The 26,243-nt window shown below is 32.6% G+C and overlaps 3 protein-coding genes across 4 annotated transcripts; 1 reads left to right on the forward strand and 2 right to left on the reverse strand.

Moving 5' to 3' along the window:
* Positions 1-576: 576 nt before the first annotated feature.
* On the reverse strand, positions 577-5,543 carry LOC129876708 (NADH--cytochrome b5 reductase 1). Of its 2 annotated transcripts, none has more exons than XM_055952202.1 (11): positions 5,511-5,543; positions 5,354-5,405; positions 4,907-5,031; positions 4,099-4,240; positions 3,891-3,981; positions 3,722-3,799; positions 3,191-3,271; positions 2,981-3,070; positions 1,571-1,636; positions 1,003-1,089; positions 577-897 (listed from the first exon to the last, which is right to left on the reverse strand). In XM_055952202.1, the coding sequence occupies exons 3-11, from the start codon at positions 5,013-5,015 to the stop codon at positions 805-807; spliced, it is 837 nt and encodes a 278-aa protein (XP_055808177.1). In that variant the 5' UTR covers positions 5,016-5,031; positions 5,354-5,405; positions 5,511-5,543; the 3' UTR covers positions 577-804. The 2 variants fall into 2 exon arrangements, with proteins under 2 accessions (XP_055808177.1, XP_055808176.1); XM_055952201.1 differs by having other exon boundaries at positions 4,907-5,036; positions 5,511-5,535.
* A 6,890-nt stretch (positions 5,544-12,433) lies between these two features.
* On the forward strand, positions 12,434-16,276 carry LOC129877746 (probable lysophospholipase BODYGUARD 4). The gene is made up of 4 exons (XM_055953273.1): positions 12,434-12,963; positions 14,230-14,579; positions 15,285-15,481; positions 15,847-16,276. The coding sequence occupies exons 1-4, from the start codon at positions 12,543-12,545 to the stop codon at positions 16,163-16,165; spliced, it is 1,287 nt and encodes a 428-aa protein (XP_055809248.1). The 5' UTR covers positions 12,434-12,542; the 3' UTR covers positions 16,166-16,276.
* Positions 16,277-17,026: 750 nt separating this feature from the next.
* On the reverse strand, positions 17,027-25,464 carry LOC129875870 (cationic amino acid transporter 2, vacuolar-like). The gene is made up of 14 exons (XM_055951090.1): positions 24,975-25,464; positions 23,773-23,974; positions 23,433-23,517; positions 22,180-22,320; positions 21,972-22,090; positions 21,812-21,908; positions 21,265-21,437; positions 21,069-21,135; positions 20,517-20,675; positions 19,452-19,722; positions 18,855-18,957; positions 18,436-18,548; positions 18,142-18,217; positions 17,027-17,565 (listed from the first exon to the last, which is right to left on the reverse strand). The coding sequence occupies exons 1-14, from the start codon at positions 25,174-25,176 to the stop codon at positions 17,406-17,408; spliced, it is 1,968 nt and encodes a 655-aa protein (XP_055807065.1). The 5' UTR covers positions 25,177-25,464; the 3' UTR covers positions 17,027-17,405.
* Positions 25,465-26,243: the final 779 nt, after the last annotated feature.

A 26,243-nucleotide genomic window follows, 5' to 3' on the forward strand; every position in this document is an offset into this window, starting at 1 on the left:
TTTTATGAAACGGTAGGAAAAATAAGAAAATATGGCAAAAAAGAGTATGTAGTTGAGTAATTTTTTCCAAAAATATTCATAAAAAATAATATATTATGCATATATAGTTATAAAAAAATATGTATATAATTTGTCAGTTATTTCTTCTGGTTTTTTCTAACAAAACCTAAACCAAATCACTAATATTATCGATTTTCGAAAATGTAAAACCAAACCAAACCAAATAAAAAATAGATTTATTTAATCGATTTGGTTTTTCGATTTGGATTGGCTTTTAGCCAAACCATGAACACCCCTAACTACTAATTACACTTCCACTTCTCTGCACTAAACACCATACCCAGTTTAATTCCACAAGCAAGGTCTACGGAGGGTAAAGTACATGCAGACCTTACCCCTAACAACATACCTAGTGTAATCCCACAAACGAGGTCTAGAGAGGTTAGAGCGTATGCAGACCTTATCCCTAACAATAACATACCCAATGTAATCTCACAAGCAGGGTCTAGAGAGGCAGATATTGTTTCTAATAAACCCTCTCTTGCCCTAAACAACTTGGGAAAAACAAGACTGCAATCAACTCAACTGTTACTTTGATATTAGTGCACTTTGAATCAACACCAGAATAGCACAGAGGACATTTTTACTCAAGGATGAGATGTTATTCAAACTTGAAAGCAGGGTTTTGAGTCTCTTCACTGAAAAATGGAAATGGAAAATGTCTATTCCCGGACTGTAAAACGTAAACCCTTGTAATCGAGGTTAATTTTAATGCGGGGATAAAAATGAAAACCGAAAAAGAAGTTAAAATTGGAATTGCATCTCTGGTGAATATCCAAGGGCTTCAAGATGAGCGGCCATGGCCTTGTTCATCGGTGGTGGTCCACACCTCAGTATCTGTACGTTTAACATGAAATCAGTCGAACTCTGCTTTTCCTCAATATTCCATGAACTTCTAAGATCATCTACCTATTTCAAGGATACAATTATGCAATGTATTACCTTAATGTCATCTGCTGGGGCAGGGCAATGAGTCTGGATCATTTCCTTGGAGACAAATCCCACACCACCACTCCATTCTTCCGGAGGCTACACACATATTAAGCGAACGATCTAATCATTTGATTGAATATGTACGATGTAAATGCACATCTACTTGCAAGAGAAATATACTGTAACAAGGAGCAACTTGGAATGACATAAAGAAGAAAGAAATCACTTCACTATAAGCTAGACGTTTCTCTTTTAGATATTTCTGGAGGGGGGGGGGGGGTTGGGGGGGGGCAGGCATAGTGCCATATCTACAACCCCATCATGTTTGGATCATGACATCTAGGCCAGTAAGAGAAAAAATAATATTTGGTTGATAAATTCACAGTTTATGAGTAATTATGTATGTCTATTCAACATTCAAAAATGTTGTCAGCATCCTTCATTGTAGAATTACTTGGACACACGAGTTTAACATTCTACACTTCTCCCATGAGCCACAAAAATGGTGTTAAGTGCCTCCAAAGGTCTACAATTAAAGTACCAGTTTCCAAAAGAGAAATGAAGTTATAGAACTGACCTGATTCAAGACGTAATAAACTTTGAAACGGTCAGGATAGTTGGCAGCAAGGCCATCCAACTCTTCCTGCAGGTCGACAAATACAAATTTAGGTGCCGTACGTTCAAAGCTAATATGCCTTTCCACTTTAACAAATACTACAATTAGTACAAAAGGCCAAGAAAGGTAACCCCCAGAAACAAACATTGATTGGCACAATTATCTACACTTCAAGGAGTTGTCAACTTCAGTATAAAAAATGATCAACTATGTCCTGCCAAACTGCTTAAAGGCGAACTATCATAGATGTTAGAGAAGTTATTAACTTGTTTGACAAGGATCGACTTAGCATATATAAAATCATTGGATAATAAGCTTCAATAGTTAGATAAAAACAGGTCTAGTAGACTCTAAACAAGTCTTACTAATCTTTGACCCCCTAAATAGTTCCTAAAAATAGAACATTTGGTGTCCCCGATATTATTAGAAAAGCAGATGTTGCATTTAGAAAAGGATCACATAAAACACTCAACATGCAGGTCAAGTTCAATAATGAATTTTGAGAAGTGAAAAAGTAATAAAGACTAGACTGTGAAAGCGCCAAAGAGTTCAACACTTCTAAACAGTCAAATGTTATATGACATAACAACAGTTACTTAGACTTCCCAAAATGGGGACTATCGGGTAAATTCAATATAATAGACGCCTATTGGCGATCCCATGAGCCATATTTGTGGGAGTGTGCTTCTTTAAATTGATTTACTTTTATTAGAAAAGGATGAAGTTGATCTAAAGGGGGAAACACGGGAAGTAGTATATCAATGACTTCTACTAATACAACAAAAATCGACAGATAGAAAGTTTGGATACTTTAGGGAAGATATTCATCTTTATTGTATGTAAATTTTTTTAAAAAAAGGCTCAAATGCTTTAATTCTTCAGTGCAAATCATTGTATATTGGTTTCATGTCTCCTTAGTAAAAAAAAATGCTCCGGATGCGTTTTTTATAACTCGAGCAACTAAACACAAAACAGCTGTCACTCAAGTTCAACAACAACAACATACCCGGTGAATCCCACAAAGTGGGGTCTGGGGAGGGTAGAGTGTACGCAGACCTTACCACTACCTCAAGTTCACAAAAATTAGACAATTTCTCCGATATCTCCAAAGCATAAGTCAGCGGAGGATTCAACTAAGCACACATTATACAAATTAAGCATCCTGCACTCCTGAATTGAATAGGAAAAAAGGTACTTCCAGGCAAAATAATAAAAATGGGATAAACAATAAACCTATTACTCAATACAGTTCAACTGCAGCAACTACGATTCTGTGACAGGAGATCAGTCAAGTGCATACATTAAATTTGTTCAAAACATTCAAGTGAAATGTATGAACCAATTGAATGACAAAAGGAGATAAATATGTACCTTCAAGAGAATATCTTCAGAAGTAACATTAGCATATATCAGGTGCACCTTTGTCGCGTCATTAGGATTTTCAAGAATAGCTCTAGCAACCTGGATAGAAAAAGAAAAAAGTATACTTACATCAAACTCTGAAATATTTTGGTCCAGAACAACCATTATCACAAAAAAAGGAAAGACAAGTTATTTTAGTAAAGCAGAAAGAAAATAGACCTGAAACATCGGGGTAATGCCAGAGCCTCCTGCAAGCATTCCAAATGCTCTAACTTGGCCTGGCTGGTACTTAAAGCGGCCCTATTAATGAAAGGATATTGATGTGTGAGTCCTCAAGAGATAAAGCTTTTTAATGGGATCATCAAGAATCCAATGCCAACTGAAATTAAGCAATGTCAGGTTTCTCCTGCGCCTAAATCTTAGATTTTTATTTTTATTTTTAATCTTAGATATGGAAGAAGAAAAAACATAATACATAGAAAGGTGAAATCTGAAAAGAAATATGGTCAAGCCATATACAGAAGAATATTTCTTGGATGCACCACAAGATTCCTATTTTTTTCTCAGTAGTTAATCTTCTGTTCATTTTCTAAGTCACCGGATATTAATTCAATGATTCAACAAACATGGAATGGTTGAAGAAGGGAAACAAAGTAAAGAAACAACAATACCCTTCTGAAAGGAGAAAAGGAAAGCAGATCACCAATAAGTATCACTGCAGAATTATCTCACAAGCAACAAAAAATCTACCTTAGGTCCCTTCACTTCCATATAATCACCCACACGCATTTCCCGGAAATGATGTGACATCCTTCCTTGGGGATACATCTGTGAATTCACAAAATACACATCATCAAAATCACCAATATGAGATAGGAAAAGGAAAGAGCGAAATAACCATACTACCTAAAAAATTTACCTTTATCACTAATTCAAAATACCCAATGTCCGAGTCCAAAGTAGTTGGCGTGTATGGTTTAATAACCTCTTCACCTTGACTATCTTTGCCCCTGATTGATTGAGCATGAAGTAAGAAACCAAATGTTTCCTTAACTATCAGTAGCAGAAATTGGTGAGAGCAAAGACCAAAAACTACTGGCATGTAAGAATAGTTTAATCAACCGAACCTGCAACTAATGTGTTGTCCGATGGGTAGGCCCAACACAGAAGTGGGCGTTGGAAGTTCAAATCTGAATTTCGCCACATTATGGCTAAGTTGTGTGCGCTTAACAAGCTTAAATGCCCTGAATTCTTCAGGATTTAAACATACTGTTAAGACAACAAGATACAATCAGTTAGGAAAACCAAGATCAAAAGCATAGAAAACAGAACCAGGCACAGTTTTGTAAGTGAGTTGAGGAAATAAATTAAATCAGAACATATCTTGACCTCTTTAAAATAAGATAAAATCACACATCCTTTGCTCTATATCATTTGAATGTTTTAACTTTGTTATATGAATGAATAACAACAATGAGACTGAGTTGATACACTAGAGGATTGTTAATGCATAAGCAAAAACTTATCAAGTTATGAACACCAGTATCCCAATGCCATGTTTCTTAATGAAAGATGTAGCGTGACAGGCGTATTCACTGCATACCTCTTGAACTATACATGCATAACTGATAATTCCTAAACACACACCTATGTTGCTTGAATTCTCCAAAAATGTGGCCATGCACGTATCATATCCTTAAAAAAAGGCCCTACTTTTGAAGGATTCAACGCACACCCAGCAGCATTTTGAAAAGTCCAAGAAACATAGACACACACAAACACAAACCTTAAGTCCACAACCATTGCCATCAAAAATTAGCTACACTACCACTAATTTTAAAACAATCTACCTGTTTCTCCTAAATAAAAAGCATGCATAAGAGCAATCAACAGTTTCTCTTATGCTGGAAATAGGTAACTAAGTTAAATCAGAACCTTTGGATTTCTTGGAAGAGAAGTAAAAATAAGCTGTAGCACCAACAGCAACAGCAGCAACAGCAACCCCAATAATCAATTGAGCATCAGGTCTTTCCAAGAACTCCATTTCCCCCTAAAAAAATCTGATCTTTAGACAAATAATAGGCAAAATAAACAAGCTTCAGTTAGTTCTCTCCACAAAACAAAGCATATCAATCTTTGAATCTCAAATTCAGATGAGGATCCAAGATTCTTAAATCAGTGAACTAAAAATCTGATCTTTAGACAGGTAGAAGAAAAAAACACAAAAGGGTGTTGACTAATTATAAATTTTCACATCAGTCACTGCTCAAAATGGCATTTCAAATTCCAAGAAACAAACCCCATTTCGAGAAAAAAGGGAAAAGGGGGTTTGTTTGAATCAATTTGTGAATTAGCTGGGAAAAAAATGGATTGAATTCTTACCAGAAAAGAGGAATCTTGATGATTAGTAATACAGTATCAATGGAGGCTGAAGCTGAAAAGAAAAATATTAGAAAGAAAATATCAATTGATAAATAGGGTAGAGAAAAGTTGGTGAAGACCAGACGTTGGATTTTGGGCATCCATTGTTTTCACCTACCTACGCACGCCACTGGTGCAGCCCAACCCTCAACTGTGGAATCTTGTTTTTGTCACCAAACTAGTTTCAATGTTGATTTTATTGACGAGTTTTGGGTAGGGAGTTTTTTTTGTTAGGAACAAGATCTTTTCATATTATTATTAGAATTTATTTGAATTAATTTATTTTAGGTATTTTTAAGCTAAAATATTTTTTAAGCATTTTTAAAAAGTATTTAAATAAAATTAAAAAAATATTTTTAAATATTTATTTTTAAATTAAAATAAAAAAAATAAGTCAATTGGACTTAGTGGGGCTGCAATTTAAATATCAAACATAAAATGGAAAATAAAAAAATGTTAATTTTATCGCAATGAAAAGAATATCAATTCGCCTTTTTAAAATTTGGGAAAGCATCAAAACTATCTTAATCAAAGTCTTAGGTTAGAATTGCATCTAATAGTGAGTGTTTTATTTTTGATATGAATTCATATTAATCGAGCTCAAAGTAAATATTGAACACTAAATAAAAAGTCTGAAAAAAATGGCCCAAAAAGTTAAATAACTTTACTCTTTATTAAAAAAATGTATGGCATGAAAATTGCTCTTATTTTCTGTATTTTTATATTCCGTTAGCATTTTTAGCACAAATTATATGTCACCTATTCGAATTTTTATCCTACACTGTGTAGGGATGACAAATGAATTGTTTAAGCTCATGAAGCCAGGCAGGTCTAGATGGATTGAAGTAAAAAATAAATTATTGTCCAATGCAATCTAAAACTGAGATAGATTAAGATGGAATAATTTAAAACGAACTGAACAATAAATTATAATTCAATTCGTCTAATTTAACTCGCATCATTTTTATAATTTTCAAAAATTATATATATGATTAATATTTAGAAAAATTATCTAAATACACAACTTATTTTATCATATTCTCTAAAATTCTCTATCATTTGAAAAAATTACAAAAATTCTTATTTTCCAATACATCACTTTATCGGATGCATCACTTTACGTAATATATCCGAATACCATCAAATTTAAGAATTTTTTGTAATTTTAAAAAAATAGAAATATGATGTAATTAACTCTTAATTCTATGATGTAATTAGCTCTTAACATTATAGAATCTGTATAATCCTTGCTAATATTTAATGTGGTGTATGATAACCTTAGCCCCCCAGACTCTTTTTAAAAAAAAAAAACATGTGTATGTATAAAGGAAAAATATGAGTTGCCACGCTCAGTAGCGGAATCAGGATTTTTAATAAGAGGGTTCAAAATCTGAAAAAGTAGATACACGAACTAGCCGAAGAAAGTTCGACATCTACTATTTATACATAAAAAAAATTTTAATCATATATAAATAGTATATTTTTTTGCCAAAGGAGGTTCGGATGAACCCCTGGACACCACGTAGGTCCGCCACTGGCCACGCTCCCATTCCCCCCCCCCCCCCCTCCCTCCCCATGTCTTTGTTTTTTTTCTTAATGAAACAAGGGAAGAATATAAGTTGCACACCAAATTATTTTGTTCTGAAAAGTCACTTAACTTTACGTGTGTATGTAAACTATGTATTGCTTCAAAGGTGTTAGAACTTAGATGTTAATATACTCACCAAGATTATTGGATACAAGTAAATATATTGGGTTTGATTATAGATTTTAAATATTTTAAAAAAATTAATTGGATTGAAGTTTTAAAATGTGTTCGATCACAATTTATGAAAATATATTTTATTTTTTATTTTTGAAAAATACATAACATGACTTATATTCATACGTTCTAAAAATTATCAAAAATATTATAAATATGGCATAAAATTATCATTTTTTATAATAAACTAGATAATACATTATACTAAAATTATCATATGGCATTTTAATAAAAACTAATAATGATATAATTATAAGCTACTACAATTCAACACATTATAAATTTATAATTAGTTAGTAACAAATTTGCATTGAAATCCCTTTCTTTGAGTTGGATTTATTCTTTTTACTATCTTTGTTGTCCGTACAATTTTTCAGAAAAATGAAACCCCTAATAAAAATAGGGAAGCAAGCTCTACTAATGATAATGTCCTCCGCACCTTCATAGTCTCCATCCCCACCATCTCACCATCCCACCTTATATAATATTTGTCTACGTTATATATAATGATGGCCTTATTTATAATTAATTGAGTTTATTGAGTAATATTACTAATTGACAAACTCTGTTGCAGTTTTTTTCATTTTTTTCATTTTTTATTTTCTTTCTTTCATATAGTATGCACAAAGTCGTTTGGGATTGACGCATGGTTCATCACTTCATTGATTCTTAATTTGTTTTTTTGTTAAATAAAAAAGTTTGGTACAAGTTAGAGGTGTTTATTGGTAAATCAATTTGATTCGATTTTATTTATTATCAATTTAATTTATTATCTATTGATTTATAAATATATTAAATTTATAGTCAAACAAGTAAAATATTTATTATTGATTTTCTCTTGCTTTCCTTGTTCATAATATAAAATTGATAGACATTTTACTCACAAAACTTAAAAAATAAAAGACTTAGATTCTTAATTAAAGGTAAAAAAAAGAAGAGGTAATTTTAATATAGTCTTATTGTGTTATTAATTTAACCATTAACTAAAATTTAAAAATTGAAAACTAACCAATAGTCCAATAAAAAAATTTATAAAACAGTTTTAAAATCGTTAACCCCCAAAAAATTAAATATCAATAAATTAATAGTATTTTTTTCCAATTCAACTTATTAATTAAACTAGATATATCTTATCGGTATAGGTGGTTGTTAGTTGGTAAGAAAAAATATATGATATATGGTCTCAGATATTCGTCAATGAGTTGGAGGTTGAGACTTATTATACTTATTTTTGTTTGATTCGCGAATTTAATATTTAAAGTTTATGAATTTTTAATATTTTAAAATATTTTTTTATTATTATTATATGTGCCAAAGAGGAACTGGACTATCACTAGGGAGGATAACAAAATTTAACAAGTTCCATTTCCACCACTAAATTAAGAGATAATTATTTTATTACTAGGTTCTTAATAAATATTTCTTACATATTTAGTAGATTTCTCAATATAATATGATTTGTGCGAAAATTACTCAGTTTTAGTTTTCGAAAAACGCCCGCTCCCACTATCCTAGATCTGCGGCCGTGTTGATTACACTAGATATCACAAATAAAGAATTTTATAATAATTATTTAGTAAAAATAATATAATTGACACTGCATTATATTTAGTGGGAATAATAAATTGAATATTTATAATAAGCATTTCATACAAATGCTATTAAAGACTTTAATAATTTTGGATGTAATATCATTAATTCAATTACCGCTAAAAAATTTTGCCTCAATAAATATTGCTGCTAAAAAAATATTATTGCCACTAATATTTTTTTTTAATTGTAGTGACAGATGTGACTGAGTAAATGGATATGTCCAAATCAAGTACGTGCATGGAAGAGCAGAGACAAATATTTGAATTTTGTATTCTTTTATTTTTATTTTCTGAATATTTATTGTCGTGAAAATAAGGTTATAGTATCCTACTTGTGAGAGTATACTAATTTTGTTGTTCTTATTTTATTGTCGTGAAGCAACAAGGTTATCAATATTGCAATATGCGGGGTGGGGGGTGGGGGGGTGGGGAGTTGAACTAATACTGCTCATCCCATTTTATGCGGCACTCTTTTTATTTATGTTGGTCCCAAAAAATGTTTACTTAATTACTATAATTAGAAACTTATTTTTTTTCCGTCTTATTTTATGCGGCATCTTTTTTATTTACGTTCGTCGCAAAAAGAATGTCACCTTTTTTATTTATGTTTGTCGCAAAAAGAATGTCAATTTATTATAATTGAAAACTATTTAACTTTAAAATTCTTCTTCCACCCTTAATGAAATAATTTACAATCATATAAATATCAATGTCTAAGAATTATTTTAACCTTAAATTTCAAAAAAATTTATTAATTTTAAATATTATGTCAAATTAAATAGTACCACATAAATAAAACGGACGGAGATATCGTAGGAAGACTTGAAAAATCATCGCATCTGATGTCACTAAATTAGACTACCAGTCTCTTTGATTCAAAATGTTCCAAACTTTGCAAGTCTTTTTGGAATAATGATGTATTATTATCTTGTGATTTTATCAAAGGGTGTGTTCGGTATTAAGAAAAATGTTGAAAATAAGTGTTCTTTTGACTTATTTTTTTGTGCTTTTATCATATAAATATGAAAAAATATCATTAACTATTTGTATATATCTAAGAAAAAATTATACATATGGGGTGGAGGTGCTGGTCGGGGGTGATGGGGTTGGGGTCGAGGTCGGGTTGGTGGTGGTTGCGAGAATGGGGAGGAGATAATATTAATTTTTTATTTTTTAAATTATGAAAGTTATTTTTTTTTTTCAAAAAGCTTATTTTAACAAAAAAATATTTTTCTACATATTTAATCAATCAAACACAAAAAAAATAAAAAAAATATTTCCTTCAGACCAAACAAAAAAAAATTGAAAAATATTCTTCTTACGAGTATCAATTTCTATCAACTTAAAGTTCATACGAAAACAAAGCTCCAATATTTATGACATTGCATCCGTTGAATAACTATTTTCTCAGGATTATAAGTTTATATTTTTATATTATAATATTTTATAAATTATATTTCATGCTTTTAAAATATTTATATTTTGTTAGACATAAAGTCAATGGTTAAGCACAAGAATTAATATCCATTCATTTAAAAGATAAAAATTAAAAATAATTCCTTTGAAGGGCAAAAATACAACTATTACGTGTTCTTTTCTGAGATCGTTAATTTACTTGGACAATATCTACAATCGTCCATAAATTAGAAGAATAGAATAAACAAAAGAGAGAATATAATATTCAATTGATAGACCATTCTACATACGTACTCCAAAATTTCACGACACGTTAACTTGCCTTATATTCCTTACACAATAACGTCTTTAAGGTCTCGTTTGGTGGGAGATATAAAATATCATGATTTTAAAATAAAATATAATAATTTTGAAATAAAATATAATAATTTTGAAATAAAATATAACAATAATAATATATTTAGTAAAATTTTGTAAGTGAGATTTTGGGAAGGTAAGATATACGTAGACTTTATTACTATCTCATTGAGATGAATAAGTTGTTTTCGAAAGATCTTCGGCTCAAAATTATCAGCCACAAGATAAGAGAGAGAAAACAATATATATAGCATAATGATTAAAGCGAAACGCAATGCAAATTTTACAACGCAAGAACAATAACAATAACAAAATAACGTGATAATCAAAATGCAATAGCATCACAACTAAAAAAACACACCTAGTCTGTAGGACCATCCTAAACTGTCACGAGGCAAGACGATATTCTACGGCTACTTGACATCTATCATAATTCGCGACCTCCACTTCTTTCCATCTAAGGTCATGTCCTCGGTGATATGGAATTGCGTCATATCCTGTTTAATTACCTCTCCCCAATAATTTAAAAATAAAATGTAAAATTATGTATTTGGCGTTTCATTGGAGATATTAGGTAGTCTTTGCATTATTTATATCATAATGATAACATAAGTTATTCCATATATATGATGGAATAACTTATCTTGCGATAATTAATTTCAAAATAACAAGTCTTTCCATTTAACTTTTTCTTTTTTGGTTGATTGAAAAAACAACTTAAATAAAGATTTAAAAAATATTTACATCCATGCTTCACTCCAGAGTATCAAAGCCTCTTCATCGTCGTGTTCTTCATTTGCTAGAAAATCAACATGTTAGTTTGCCTCTTTTCAAACATGTCGGATCGTGATTTTATGGCCTTCAATAAATATCAATAATTGATCTAAACGGATTATATTATACTATTTTACATATCTAGAAAAAAATAATTATGAAACTAATAAGTGATAATTTAGGTATGAGGCTCACACTTTCAATAGTTTAGGTATGAAACTCAAAAAAATGGAATAGTTTAAATATATTTTTTACACTTATAGAAAAGGGCAGCCCGGTGCACTAAGGCTCCCGCTATACGCAGGGTCCGGGGAAGGACCTGACCACAAGGGTCTATTGTACGCAGCCTTACCTTGCATTTCTGCAAGAGGCTGTTTCCAAGGCTTGAACCCGTGACCTCCTGGTCACATTGCAGCAACTTTACCAGTTACTCCAAGGCTCCCCTTCATATTTTTTACACTTATCTCTTTCTTAAATAAGTTAGGTAATTAATAGGGTTGATATAGTAAAATTACAATTTTAGTTATTGATTCTTAAAAAGTATGTCAAGTCAAATTTGAACAATATATATATACACACTCCATTTCATCCCAATCTATAGGTGTTGTTTGACCCCAAATAGTTTTTTAAAAAAACTTGGGAACAATATATATATATATACGCACTCCATTACCCAAAACTTATATATTTTATAAAAACACCCACCATTTATTGTCGGAAAAAAATTGTTCGTACAATGCAGGAAGATTTTATAAAAGAATAGTTTGTTATTACCTCCTCCGGAAAAGAATAGTTTGAGTGACAAAATTAGGAAACACAAACTTATGTGTATTTTTAATAATTTTTAGAACTTACAGGTATAAAATAATAACTGTCAAATATTCTTGAAAAAATTTATGGTCAAACGCATGGTGAAACTTCACCAAAAAATTATTTGCCAAGAATATTTGGGAACTTAATACCAAAAGCTAGCTATATAACTTAGTTTGACTTGACATATAATTTGAAAAAGAATAACAAATAAAATTTGTAGTATAAAATATTTATATTACTATAAATTATTTTATTAAGAATATTTAGACATTTTATAATTGAAATTGTTACTCTCTCCGTCCTATATTATGTCCGTGCCACATAAAGTAAAAAAATTAGGAAGCTGCTGCAAATGAAATATTGAGCAAAAAAAAAACAGAAATCTCTGAAGGCTTTGGTTGAAAAGGATATTTGAAGGGGAAAAAATCCCCCAAATATGCTTAAAATGTCTGTAAATTTCGCACAAAAATGGCTACAAGTTTTCACAGATATTCTCGTTTCATCAGCGAGTGCAGTAGTTTTCTTATTTCTCGACTTTCTCGATGTTCTGTTCTGCGTGTTCTTCAAATTGATTGATAAATTATTTGAAGGTAAAAGTTCGGTTTGTTACTGTTCCATAGAAAATGAAGAAGAAGAAAAAAGTGACAATAATAATGAAAACAATGTGTTGTCGAGTACTCTTTATAAACGGAAAAATTTATTTAGGGGAATTGGATTTCGCCGGAATATTAGTAATCGGAGAAAATTGAATGAAAATGTGAGGTGGTCTGATTGTTCTTGTGAGAATTGTATTTCATGGATGAACAATATTGAGGCGGAGTTGAAGCTTCATGTTGTTATCAAAGAACCTCACCCAGGTACATTTCATATTCAGTATCTCGTTGTTCTCTTTTGCTACTGAAATATCACTATTTATGAATGAAAACACATTTAAAATTTCAATTGTTTGTTTTTCTTTTTTCTACCATAGTCCGGATAGAAAAATGAAACAACTTGATAGTAGAGGCTGAACTCATGAAGAAAACGATAGTTCAAGTGGTTTTTTCACCGTTAACTCTTTTTTAATATTAAGCTTAATTACAGTTTTTCTAATAGAGGGAAGTATTTTAATGATGGAAATATATATTTATATAGTAATATTCTTTGTCATTAAGAGTGTATTAAAGTTTGTAAAACTGTGCTCAATTTCATGTGGCAATTCCGCCAAGATCTCTTCGTTAGTTGGGGGGAAGAATCCGCCCGAATTGGATTTTTTGAGGAACGTATCGAGAGAGAATTGGATTTGGTTTGACAATGTGTGGTTGGTAAACAAGGATCCGTCAAAATATCTGGTCAAAATCTGTAGACCTATTATTGGTAATCTTAAAGACTATTAATTATTATTTTACCAAAAAAGAAGATAGATGGTATAGAGGGGTAATTCCACAAAGAGACTGTTATAAAGATGATTGTTGTTGTTATAGGTAAAAGAAACTGTTATAAAGATGTATAATATAACATAAAAAATCGATCCTGAGAAGAAAAAAATTGGCTGTTATATTGAGATATTGTTATAGAAAGATCGACTGTATAATGTACATAATTTTTAGGCAGTTAGTATAATTTAACCTTTTATAGCATCATTTTGCATGAATATGGTGATTTGCTGTTTTGGTATTTGAATTGTTTCATGTTTCATTTGAAAAAGCAACAGTTTGAAGTCTCTTACTTCACAAGTAACAATGCTATTTTGCCAATTGCTTTGTTGATAGTATTCTTTAAGTACTCAATTTAGTTTTCATTTGAAATCTTCACCACTATAGTTATTACTCTCCATTAGACTTCTGGTTCATTAATATTTTTGCCATTAGTAAGTCATCTTGTATTTGCCTTTGCCATTAACGGACAACCAGCTTACAAGTCTAAGTCATCTCGTGTTTGCCCCTGAAGTTGGAGCTCCGTTAGAGGCCAAGGGAAAGAATGAGGGAGATTTTTCCCTTAATATAGGGGCAAAATTAGATCAGAAGTTTAACGGACGACAAAGCTACTCAATTTCAGACAAAAATAGAAACAAATTTGATCCCTTTTCCCAAATTTCTATACCAATTGATGAGTACTAATGTTTAGAATTACAACTTTTGCAGCTAACTTAGAGGATTTCAAAGGGAAGAAAGCAGAAAATATAGTATTTTTACATGGTTTTCTCTCATCGTCCACATTCTGGACAGAGACAATTTTTCCCAATCTATCTGAAGATGCAATGCAGAAATACAGATTGTTAGCAGTTGACCTATTGGGATTTGGAAAAAGTCCAAAACCAAACAATTGCTTATACACACTTAAAGATCATGTGGGAATGATTGAGAGTTCAGTAATTCAACCATTTGAGTTGAATTCATTTCATATAGTTGCACATTCAATGGGCTGTGTGGTGGCATTAGCCTTAGCTGCAAAACATTCTCACTCTGTCAGATCAATCACCTTAATAGCACCAGTAAGTACAACTTAAAATGTTTTTTTATATAGTAGTTTGTCGTGACTTCTTCATTTCCGTTATTTCCTTTGCCGATCTGCGTTGAACTGTTTTATCTCCATACGAGGGTCTATCGGAAACAACCTCTCTACCCTTAAGGTAGGGGTAAGGTCCGTGTACATTATACCCTCCCCAAACCCCACTTTTTGGGATTACACTGAGTATGTATGTTGTTGTAATTGTAAAGTACAAAATTAGTTTTTATCATATTAAAGTAACTGAACTATTAGCCTGTTTGACCAAGCTTGTGAAAAGCGAAAGTTCAAAAAGTGCTTATTTTTAACGGGTTGAGGTGTTTGACCAAGTTTATAGAAGAAGAAAAAGTGTTTTTGAGTATTAGTAGAAGTGGAAAAAAGTTGCTTTCCTAAAAACACTTTTGGAAACTTTGCCAAACACAAAATGCTGCTCTAGTATTGGCAAGAGTGTTTCTTTTAAAAAAATTGATTAGCCAAACACAAACAACTACTCTCAAAAGTACTATTCTGAACAAAAAAACTGTTTTCAAAATAAGCAGATTTTAGTAGCCTTCTACTTCCACGAGGTAGGGGTAAGGTCTGCATACACTTTATCCTCTCTTGACCCCATATATGGGATTGCACTAAGTATGTTGTTGTTGTTTGTTCTTGCTTATGGTCTTTGATTCTCTCTGTGACTGAGCTTTTTCAGCCTTATGTCACATCAACAAAGGAGGATGTTAGTTTAACAGCACTTAACAGACTTGCTGCAAGAAGATTGTGGCCACCTTTGTTATTTGGTTCATCATTTATGTCTTGGTATGAACACTTGGGTAGATGTATATGTTACATCATCTGCAAAAACCACAGAATTTGGGAAGGAATCCTCAAGTTACTCACTTGGAATAGGTAAGGCAGATAACACTTTCTACAACTACATTTTTTATATGTTTTTTTGGGGTTAATTTCACATATATAATCCACACGGCACCACTTTAAGAAAACTCATTTTCCGGCCCACTTAAGAAAACACATAATAATAAGCCACATGGTAAAAGACATTGGGTATTAAATTGGAAAAGAAAATAAGTTCTTGTTTTTGTTTGTAACTGGTGTTACGTCGATATTATGTAAAGTGAGTTGCTGACGTGTCTATACTTATATGACAGTGTTGTACATGTGAAGATGTGATAGCCTACATGCATTTTTGGGAGGCCACAATGAGTTGCTGACGTGACTATACTTACGATCTGCTTCTTTTTCTTTGATTTCAGGAACCTACATTTTATGGCAATTGACTTGACTAGGCACACTCATCATTCAGCTTGGCACACAATGCACAATGTGATATGTGGAGGAGCAAAGTTTATGGATCAATATTTAGAAACTTTAAGAATAGCCAAGGTGAAAATTAATGTTATTCAAGGTAGTAGGGATCAAGTAGTGCCAATAGAATGCAGCAACAATGTAAAGATGAAAGTGTCAAATGCTGAGGTAAAAATTATTGATAATGCAGATCATACTTCTGTAGTCATAGGTAGAGAAAATGAATTGTGTAATGATTTAGAAAAGTTACGGGGGTCAATATGCTAGAAATGGAAATTCAACCTCTTAGATTTTGATTTGTATGCAGATACAATTTGTTCTTTTGTAATGGCATTTGTTGTAAGTTGTAAAAGCTAAAATGAGTACAATTTTCACATATATTGTTGTCTTGTTCTTTTAGTTTAATCACCAATTAATGGAGATGGGTAGCCCAGTGTACTAAACTCACGCTATGTAAAAAAAAAAAAAAAGAGGCGAATCACGTTGGGTCTATTATATGCAACTTTACTTTGGATATCTGTAAGCAACTCTTTCTACTAACTCTTTGTAATTAAACTTGTGTGGGACAGGATAAGCATGAAACCTTGGTCGATATATTTGTCGGCTCGTATTGTTTGTTGACCATAATTTATGAATTCAATAGTCATAGGGAGCCTATTTAGAATATCTATAAAACAAGATTTTATGCTCTTTTTTTTCTCTTGTTTGAGACAAATTGTGAATCCAGAATACTAGTCTTTTACGTTGATGAAAGAAGTTGAGACAACGTTGTCAATAGTAGATTACTTAGAAAAATTGGTAAAATAAATTTTCACCAAAGATTTAATAATTGGTCTGTTCTCAGCTTCGATAAAATCCATCTTGTTGCAATAGGAATGAACAAAAACAAATAAATATGAACTAATATGATAAAGATATATTAATTATATATTCTGATAAAAAAGCACTCTTAGTTAAGTTTGATAGAACGTAGATCTCTAAAACCTGATGGCATAGGTTCAAATCCTACCAAGAGTGATTTTTTCCTTCTTAGATCAAATTAAAATTGTTGCACTAAGGATTCCTTAATCAAAATTAAGAATCAAAAATGAAAAACTTGTAATTGCAAAAGGTAAAGAATTTAAGGAATTCCACGAAGAAAAATAAATTTAATATTTCACATATTTACACCTACAACAAGTATCCCATTGCCAGCTATATCACAAATATGTACAAATACAAAGAGGCTAAAAGAATTAACTACCCACTGCTGATTACAAACAATACTAAATGTGTTTTGCAATAACATACATTTCTAGTTTTTATTCCCTTTGTCCTCTTTCAGCAACAGAACTACAATGGGAAAAGAATTACAATGGCACAAAGTGGAGGAAAAGAGATTTGTGTTTCAGCATTCTGAAACATGTAGCAGTTTTTATCAGCAGAAAGATCGAATATGCAGCTGCTTCTTCATGAAACCTTGTGCAACTGAAAATGAGGTTTTTTCATTTGCCTGGACAGATGTGTGTCAACATGCAAGGGAGATTGCAGATGTTTCATAGATTTCATCCACGTGAGTTGCAGGAACGTAAACTGCACTTTTTAGTGAACTGTGGGTTCGGCCATACAAAGCATATATGCACGCCCCTATGACTAGCCATATCGATACACGGGCCCACGTTGCACCACTGCAAAAAATGCAAGCAGAGGTTTAACAATGCTGAGTAGTAATGTTTCGATTAAAATGATGAAATAGTGGTAATTACGAGTAGTTATTCTCGGCATTGACAACTGGTCCATCTTTAGCAAGTATAGTAAAGTGCAGGAGGAAGCAGTATATATGTTAACTGGTCCTACATTAGTTGAGGGAATAGGTTCTTGTCGCCTCATATAGTTTTGGACAATCCTCACCTCATGAATTAGCTTCTAAGGTTGCGTTAGGCCCAAATTCATTTTGCTTAACATGGTTTCAGAGTCAAACTCATAAATATTCTTGATTTATCCAATGCTGGGCGCAGGTATTATATGTTGTTCACGCTCTGAAATATTTAGACCTGAGTGTGCAGATGGTATTAGAGTGTGTCACCTTGGTTAAGGGAATGGGTTGTTTGTCTCCTTATTTATATGATTGTTGGAAATCCTCACCTCATAAGCTAGTTTTCGGGATTGAGTTGGTCTAAATTCATTCTTAACAGTATAAAACCAAAATCTGAAATATAGTTCGACAGTGCTGAAACAATAACAGAGAAGTCATGAAGGCTTACCCAAGATTAATTAATAAGTAGACGTTGATGAGAATGCAGGCAATAGGTAGAAGTGGAACGAACGGACAAGTGAAACCTGAAAAGGAAAAAGAAAAAATGTTTTAAATTTGTCCTTGTAAGATGTATAACAGCCAGTCAGCCATAACTTGCGATCAAGCACTAGCAATCTAATTAGATAATTGATAGGACGATGATCACAAGTAGAACACTACCCCAAAATATCAAGATCATTAGACCTAATCTCAAATCTAATGGAGTGAAAACCCTTAATCAGGCGATAATGATATAACATACCTCCTGTGTGTCCAAATCTGTGCCTCGCATCATCCTGGTCTATGCAAGTGAGCACTATCAGACCAGATAGCAGGAGCAACCCACCTATTCCAGACAGTGCGTACCTTGCAGAACTGGTCACGACAATAATTTACAATCAAATTTTTGTACAAGAAAATGTAAGATTAAGACAATATAACTACCTCAGCATATGTGACAGAGACATCAAAAATATCAAGATTTAGATCATATTTAATGATAGCTATCAGAATCTCTGTGCATGTCCAGAAATACATTCATGAATGTCAATATCCGAGTTGGCGTACAAATTTTCCTGGTGTTTAACCCTTACTACACATTTGCTCGCTTCTTAAGCCTCCTCTGTAGCCCTCCAAATTTAAAGAAATAAACAGGTAAAATCTCAGAGAAAGAGAGCTCACTTAGACAAGCTAACAATTGAAGCAGCAGATGTAACCATGCATACTCCAATACAGATGAACATAATTGTCCAGCCAGCAACTTTCCGCCTTTGACGTACTAGATCTGTGACAAAACCAAGAGAAGTTAATTATAGTAGGAAATACCTACTTAGATTATTCCTTGTAAATGATAAGAATATAGTGAACACATCTTTGACTCCTGAATGCAACGTAGATAAAACAGACTGGAGAAGAAGGGCCGGTGAACCTAGCGAGCATCAGTTTTTTCATTTCTCATTGTTTATTTTTTATTGTTGAATTATTTACAGTTGGATCATGAGGTAAGGAAATATAATTCCTATATAATGGTGGGAAGAAAGAGACAGACTGTAATCAAGAAACCCGAGTCAATTCTTATTGCTCTTTTCTTCTTCAGATGATCTGCTTTTCACTGCTTAAGTTTCCTATTCTTTTTTTCGCCATGCCAAACACGAGCTATTAGATTTACTTTGGTTGCAATTTCTGAAGTTCATATAGCATAGCATGATCATTTCAGCACAAAGTAGTAGTCACATCAGAATAATAAACCGCTGTGTAAAACCAAGGTTCAGTACTTACAGCTCAGCTTTGCTGCTGCTTTTTCCACAAGAGGATGCCTGACTGAAATCTCGCCTAGCAATGGAGTGCTATCGCCAGAGGTCACAGCTGGAATTTTGGTATTCTCGACATCAATGTCTGAACTACTACTACAGCCACTATGTCGCAGGCTTACTGAGTCTATTGCCTCCTGAAGAGAGGAGGGAATTGGGACCTGGTCTGGTGGTACATATCGGAGAATCAATACTGAAATAGCCACCATTGTAAATGCAAGAAGTGTACCAACACTAACCTGTAAAGACAGTCACATAATCAAAACAAGAAAAAACCCGTTAGTAGTAAACTAAGACTTCTAAAAGTTACCATGTTACATGAATCAAAACATGTTAAACACACATCACAAATAGAGAGCCAGAGGGCATCAACATTTTCCCTTCATAAAAAGAAAGTTATAATTATACAAATGTCAGAAAGATAAAACATTATATTCCTCACTAATTTTTTTGGAATTTATTCCTGACTAATGAAAGCTGTGAATTACTCAAAACCATACTTCCAAAGTTTACTAGACACGATTGGAAAACAAGACAAATTATCACGTCATAATCTATTAGTTAACAATGAAAATCATTCATTAATCTTACAAGGGCTTTCTGGTCATAATCATGTTGTTCGCATAATTCTTTTGCACTAACAAAGAACGAGTTATAAGCCTCTAATTGAAAAAACTAATGAAACAACTAAAAGGATACGAAAAGGGAGATTTTTTTGAGCCAAAAACAAATGTTCATCCTGGATATCACTCTCTTGTTGTCTTTGTTCCCTCCCTCCAAAACAAGGAGAACACCACACAACAAAGGGAACAAAAAATACATAAATTGATTTTTTGATGTGTTTCAACACCATATCAAACATGCTACAAGTCATACTTTGACACAAGCCTCTATGCGTTGAAAGTACTCAAGACATTTGAATTTGCGGAAGATTATGTAGGAAGAAAATGGAACAAGTATCACTCAGATGATTGTGGAGGACTTAAGTCGGCCTTTAAATACATAATTTAATATATCCAGAAGGTGAGCGTACCATTCCTGACAACTGTTCAACGTTCATGAAAAATGTTAAGGTTCCAGAAAGTAAACCAGTTGCTATAGTGCCCTTAACAGGCACTTGAGTCCGTTTGTTAACATCTGAGAAAAATGAAGGCAGCAATCCATCCCGAGCCATTGCCATAAGTATCCGTGGCTAGAATCACAAAGAATCAATGTTAATGCCAAAAGTACAAGTATGAAAAAGAATCAACTCTGCCTATCCCTCTCTCAGAGAGTGAGAACACAAGTCTGTCCAATAATATAAGATGTAAAATCTAAGGCTTCAAAGTGGTTATGAGTAACATGCAATCAAGTTTCCCATGTAACATGCCAAGAGTATTAAAGTACTACCAAGAAGAAAGGTTTATTTTGTTGGGGAAGGATTACAAAGTATTTAGTACAGAAAGTTAACGTCTCAATAGAAGTGGCAAGTCAAATAGTTTTAAACACCCCAATGAAGTTTATAAGACAATCTAATCACACTTTGTGCCCTTAAACAATTTCAAGCTAGGTAGACTTCGAAATCTACATGATGCAGCTTGCATACCTGAGGCATTATAGAACCCATCAATGTTGAGCAAAGAGAAGTACAAGCTCCAATAGTTATAATATATCTGTATTGAGATCCAGAGAAAGTACATTAGAATAAAGAGTAAACAGTAAAAAGGCAGATTCATATCAAATAGTTCAGCATTAATTATAGACTAACTGCAACATCATAAGCCCAAAAAGATTAAACTTACGCTGCCCAATTAATTCCATGACTTGCAAATGCAGAAGAGATTGGTGTATCTGGATCCATAGCATAATAGGGTACTAAACCAACAATAACTGCTGAGACTAACATGTAGAGAGAACAGCATATCGATAACGCAAAACCAATTCCCATTGGCAGGTCACGTTGAGGATTCTTCACCTTTTAGAGATGAAAAATAAGAAGTAAATTAGATGGTAAATTTTAAAAGTTCAAGAATCTTCAACAGCGATAAGCCCTCATAAGTGATACTCCCTTCGTTTCAATTTGTTTGTCTTACTTCCTTGGTTAGTCCGTTTCCAAAAGAATGTCTCTTTCCTTTTTCAAAAAACTCTTTAAATTTAACTTTACACATGACATGTGCATGTTTAAGACCAGATGATTAAAGGGCATCTTGGTACATTCTAAATATCTTTAGTTTAAGACGACAAGATTCAAAAGTCTTCTTTACTTTTCTAAACTCTGTGTCATGTCAAAACCAAAAAAAAAAAAAATTAAAACGAAGGGAGTAAAGTATATACAGACTTAGGTAATACCTCCTCTGCTGTACTAGCAACTGAATCAAACCCAATGTAGGCAAAGAACACAGTTGAAGCTCCAGCAAGCATTCCATCAACTCCGTAAGGAAAATACCTATCAATTGAAGAAAGACTCAGAAAGCAGATTGAAAGGAGGAAAATGCATAAGAATGCTTACCCAACAGGAAGCTCATAGCCTGGCCATCCTGCTTTGTAGCCCAGATATCCACCAACAACAATTACAAAAGCCATGACACAAACATTTACTGAAGTGACAAATCCTTGTACCATGGTACTCTGCAAAAATGTAATTGAACTGACATAAAATGAGAGGCACAAACTACAAACTACAAAGAAAGAGATGATTATTTGGATATGAAACATACCTCCTTGATCCCCAGACACAAAAGCCCAGTAACAAGAAACACCAAAATTGCTGCACATGGGTCCACTGTAACATTCAGTCCAGGGATTGTGTGACGAGCTAAGAAAGACGGCAGGCTGTCTGGACTTCCAAAAAGCATGGCCTGCAAATAGAAAGCGATGACAAAAGTACAGTCACAAAGGAACATTCCAGGTGTAGTGACATTTCAAGATCGGAATTGCCTCTTTCTTTCATTTGGTTTGAAGGAGGGAAACACGGGCTAGTAAGTGATCTAGAATCAGAAGAGACGTGAAGATAAACTCAGATAAGTTATCCCTTTTACCACATCAATTTGCACTTAAAGACAAAACAGAGAAAGCAGGTCTCCCTCTCTCAGTACAAATTGTTCACATAACTAGTAGTACTATTTGGAGTCATTTATAATAATATACCCACAATTTGGATTGACTTTTTTAAAGTAGCTTATACGCTAAAAGCTAATAGTCATAAGTTGGGAATATCCGACGTTTGACTTTTAGCTTATTTTTGTACTTTTCCGTTTCGATTGGCTTATAAGTTGCTGAAAACAACTTATAAGTTGTTTTCAACTTTTTTGAGTGTTTGACTGACCAACTTAAAACTATTTTGTGCTTAAAATAAACCCAAAAAAATAATTGGGCCTGTTTGGCGTAGCTTATCTAAAAGTTGTTTTAGATAAGCTAAGCCAAACAGGCACTTACAGCCTAAAAGGAAGTGCTTAAAAGCACTTTCTGTCTTTCTCAAACACCACCAAAAATAAAAAAGAGCTTAAAAGCCAAAAACTACTTAAAATAAGTGAATCCAAACACCCTTATGAACCTGTTTGGATTGACTTTTGGCTTATGACTTATAAGCCAAAAGCCATAAGTTGCTACAGAAGTGCTTAAAAGTTATTTAGACTTAAAGGCACTTAAAATAAGCCAATCCAACAAGCTCATAAGTCATAATCCAATTGACACTGGTCACTCCTAAATTATTTGCCTTTCAATATCTAATCAATTATCTTCACATAATTCAAAAGACCTAAAGTAAGAGACACAAGTTGATTCAATCAAAGCAGATTTCCGCATGATACACAAGAACAGCTAAGCCAGTGAATCTACTTTGTCTGAAAGGTGCACACATTATTTTATAACGATAAGGCTGTCTCACGGAAAAAAGACAGCTAGGTGCATTACTTAATAATTATAAGGAACAAAATCTAATAATTCAGAAGTCAAAGAGAAAATGCTGCACCAGATTTGGAGATATGCCACGAGCAACGGCGGAACCTCCAATTGTGTACTCCAGTACTAATGCCCAACCGACCAGCCAAGCAACACTGAAGGGGGAGAGGAAGTGTAAATTTCAACAAAAACATATCTAGACCTCAAAAAAGTTAGAAATAAAAAGAAATTGACAATTATTATAAGAAAATTAGGAAAACTGAAATCACAAGTCATGTCCCATAGAGAAAATGCATTGTATTATAAATCAAAATTCTAATTATTTTAATTGGTTAGCAAACGATTTTCATTAATATCAGAAATCCAAGCATGAGATCAAAATTCGTGCACCAAGAACTTTGTGGAATTACCCCTCTCCAACACAAATGTAAGAATAATGATAGGCACTCCCAGCTGATGGGCAACGACTTGCGAGCTCGGCATAGCAAAAGGCAGAAAGAGCAGCTGCTATTCCAGCTATTAGAAAGGAAATAGTGAGGGCCGGGCCTGAGTGCTCTCTAGCAACTGTGCCAACTAGAATATACACCCCAGCGCCTATTGTTGAACCAACCCCTGAAAAATCAAACGATGAGGCTTAAAATATTATTAAGCTGGCCAGAACTGATAGATAGACATTATTCAGCTAGCAAAACTCAATACAAATCGATCAATCAATCAGCAACTTCAATCTCAAACTTGTTGGAGTCAGCTATATGAATGCTATGTATCCATTCTACTTGATTTGGGACAGTGCGTGTCTAATTGGGCATGTCCCACTAAATTCAGTATGCATTGGAGTTATGATAGTTAGACTAATTTTACATTGGCTATCAACCTACTAGCATCCTCCTCCCTTATCCAAACTTGAAACCAACTATGCTTTATGAATTTCATATCTAGAGTTACCTAGCTAATCCAATCTAAAACGAAAAAATTGCTCAACTTATGCTCCCTAGCAATCAAACACCATAAAAGTTAAAGAAAAGAATCATCTCTAAAAGTTACAGCGAAAAGTTGTCTAGTCTTACAATAACTATTTATTTTTTGTTTATAACTGTGGTGTCCTGGCTAGCCTGCGAACACCTTAACTGATTCCACGGGATACATGCCACTTCGACCAACAACAACTACTATCAGGTATTTGGTAAATCTGTCCACTAATGCTAAAATAGATGGCAAAAAATCATCTAGTGTTTTGTCACTCTGTTGGGATCTAAACCTGAGAGACCTCATGGTGCTCAACCCACTTTATAAACCACTGGGCCAAACCATTTGGTGCCAAAAACTATTGTTTGTTGATGTTATGAGGAACTCAATTTCCACTATGAGAACACCAAGTTGGCATGCCATAACATAAGAATACAGATAATTGCCATATGTATAATAATTTCATTAAAAAACAGAAATGAATGCAAAATATAATAAAAAGCAACCATAAAAATGAACCCCAGAGTACAAAAAAACTGAAATTTTTTTACAAAACAAGCTGATCTAAAAGACGAAGAAACAAAAAAGATCAATTTTTTTTGAACCCCAATTCACAAAACTCAAGAATCAATCATCATATTTTTACCTATTGTAATAAGATGAGGAATAGTTAAGGCTTTGGCTAATTGATGAGAAGAACCAGATGCAGAAGATGATTTTGAATTTGCAGAATCAACCTGCTTCCTTCTTACAAGACTTTTCATACCCCCAATAAAGCACCCTCCTTTATCACCACTACTACAACTACCACCACCATCAATCTTTTGTGCATCACCAACAAACCCCATGATGATGAAACTAACAACAATTTCCAAATGGGTGTTGGAAAAATTGAATCTTTTTAAATAAATACTATATCTATGAATATGTAGAGGAGAAATATGAAAATCTTGGATTATAATACAATCATTATACAAGGGAAGAGGGTACTTAGGTGCCTGAAAAGAGTAAAACCCAAAGGCATAAAAGGATAAATTCCTGGAAATTTGTGGCTTTTGGGAAAGCAGAAGGAAAATTGGGCAGATTCTGCAGAACTTTTTTTTTTTTTTTTACACCCAGAAAACCCTACAAATCCAATGAAATGGTTTTGCTTTATTGTTATGTAGGACATAATAGTAATTTTCAGAAAGCTCATCCACGCGCGGGCGCGTGTGCCTAAAAAGTGACTATACCACCACTTTCTTTGTTAAATTTTATCCATTCTTTATTATTTTTTTGTGTTGGGTTCGGTAAGTAATTACAGTTAATGCAGATATTAATAATATAATATTTAGTTATATATCGGTATTTTTTTGGTTTTAATTTATTTTTATTATTTTTTATATTTATTTTAAAATGAATATTTTTTTATATTTATTTAATTTCAACTTTTCACATAATGTATTGAAGATTATAGAGATTAAAAGGCAATTTAATATAGATTATAGAGATTAAAAGGCAATTTAATATATTCTACATATTTTAGTTTAACGTCACAAAATTCAAAAGTTTTTTTCATTTTTTTGAATGTTATATTAAGTAAAAATCAGAAAAATAAATTAAAACGAAGAGAATATTAATTATTTTATTTTCTATTCTTCATAAAATAATACATAATTATTTTCATAACTTATACATTTATTTGAAATTATAAATTACAGTAATCAAATACCATACTTAATACGTTGAATTTTATGTATAACAACTAAAATCTATCAAGTATATAATGTTAATTATGTTAATTTTAATACGTGAATAATTACCTTTTAAAACGACAATCAAAACACTCCTAAGTTTTTGGGAAAAGTTAAGAGAAAATAGGGTCCTAGATTTAGTATGACAAATTATTATCATTAATGTTGGATAGATGAGTTAA

The sequence above is a fragment of the Solanum dulcamara genome, chromosome 12 (assembly GCF_947179165.1).
Source record: "Solanum dulcamara chromosome 12, daSolDulc1.2, whole genome shotgun sequence".
Taxonomy (NCBI): Eukaryota; Viridiplantae; Streptophyta; class Magnoliopsida; order Solanales; family Solanaceae; genus Solanum; species Solanum dulcamara.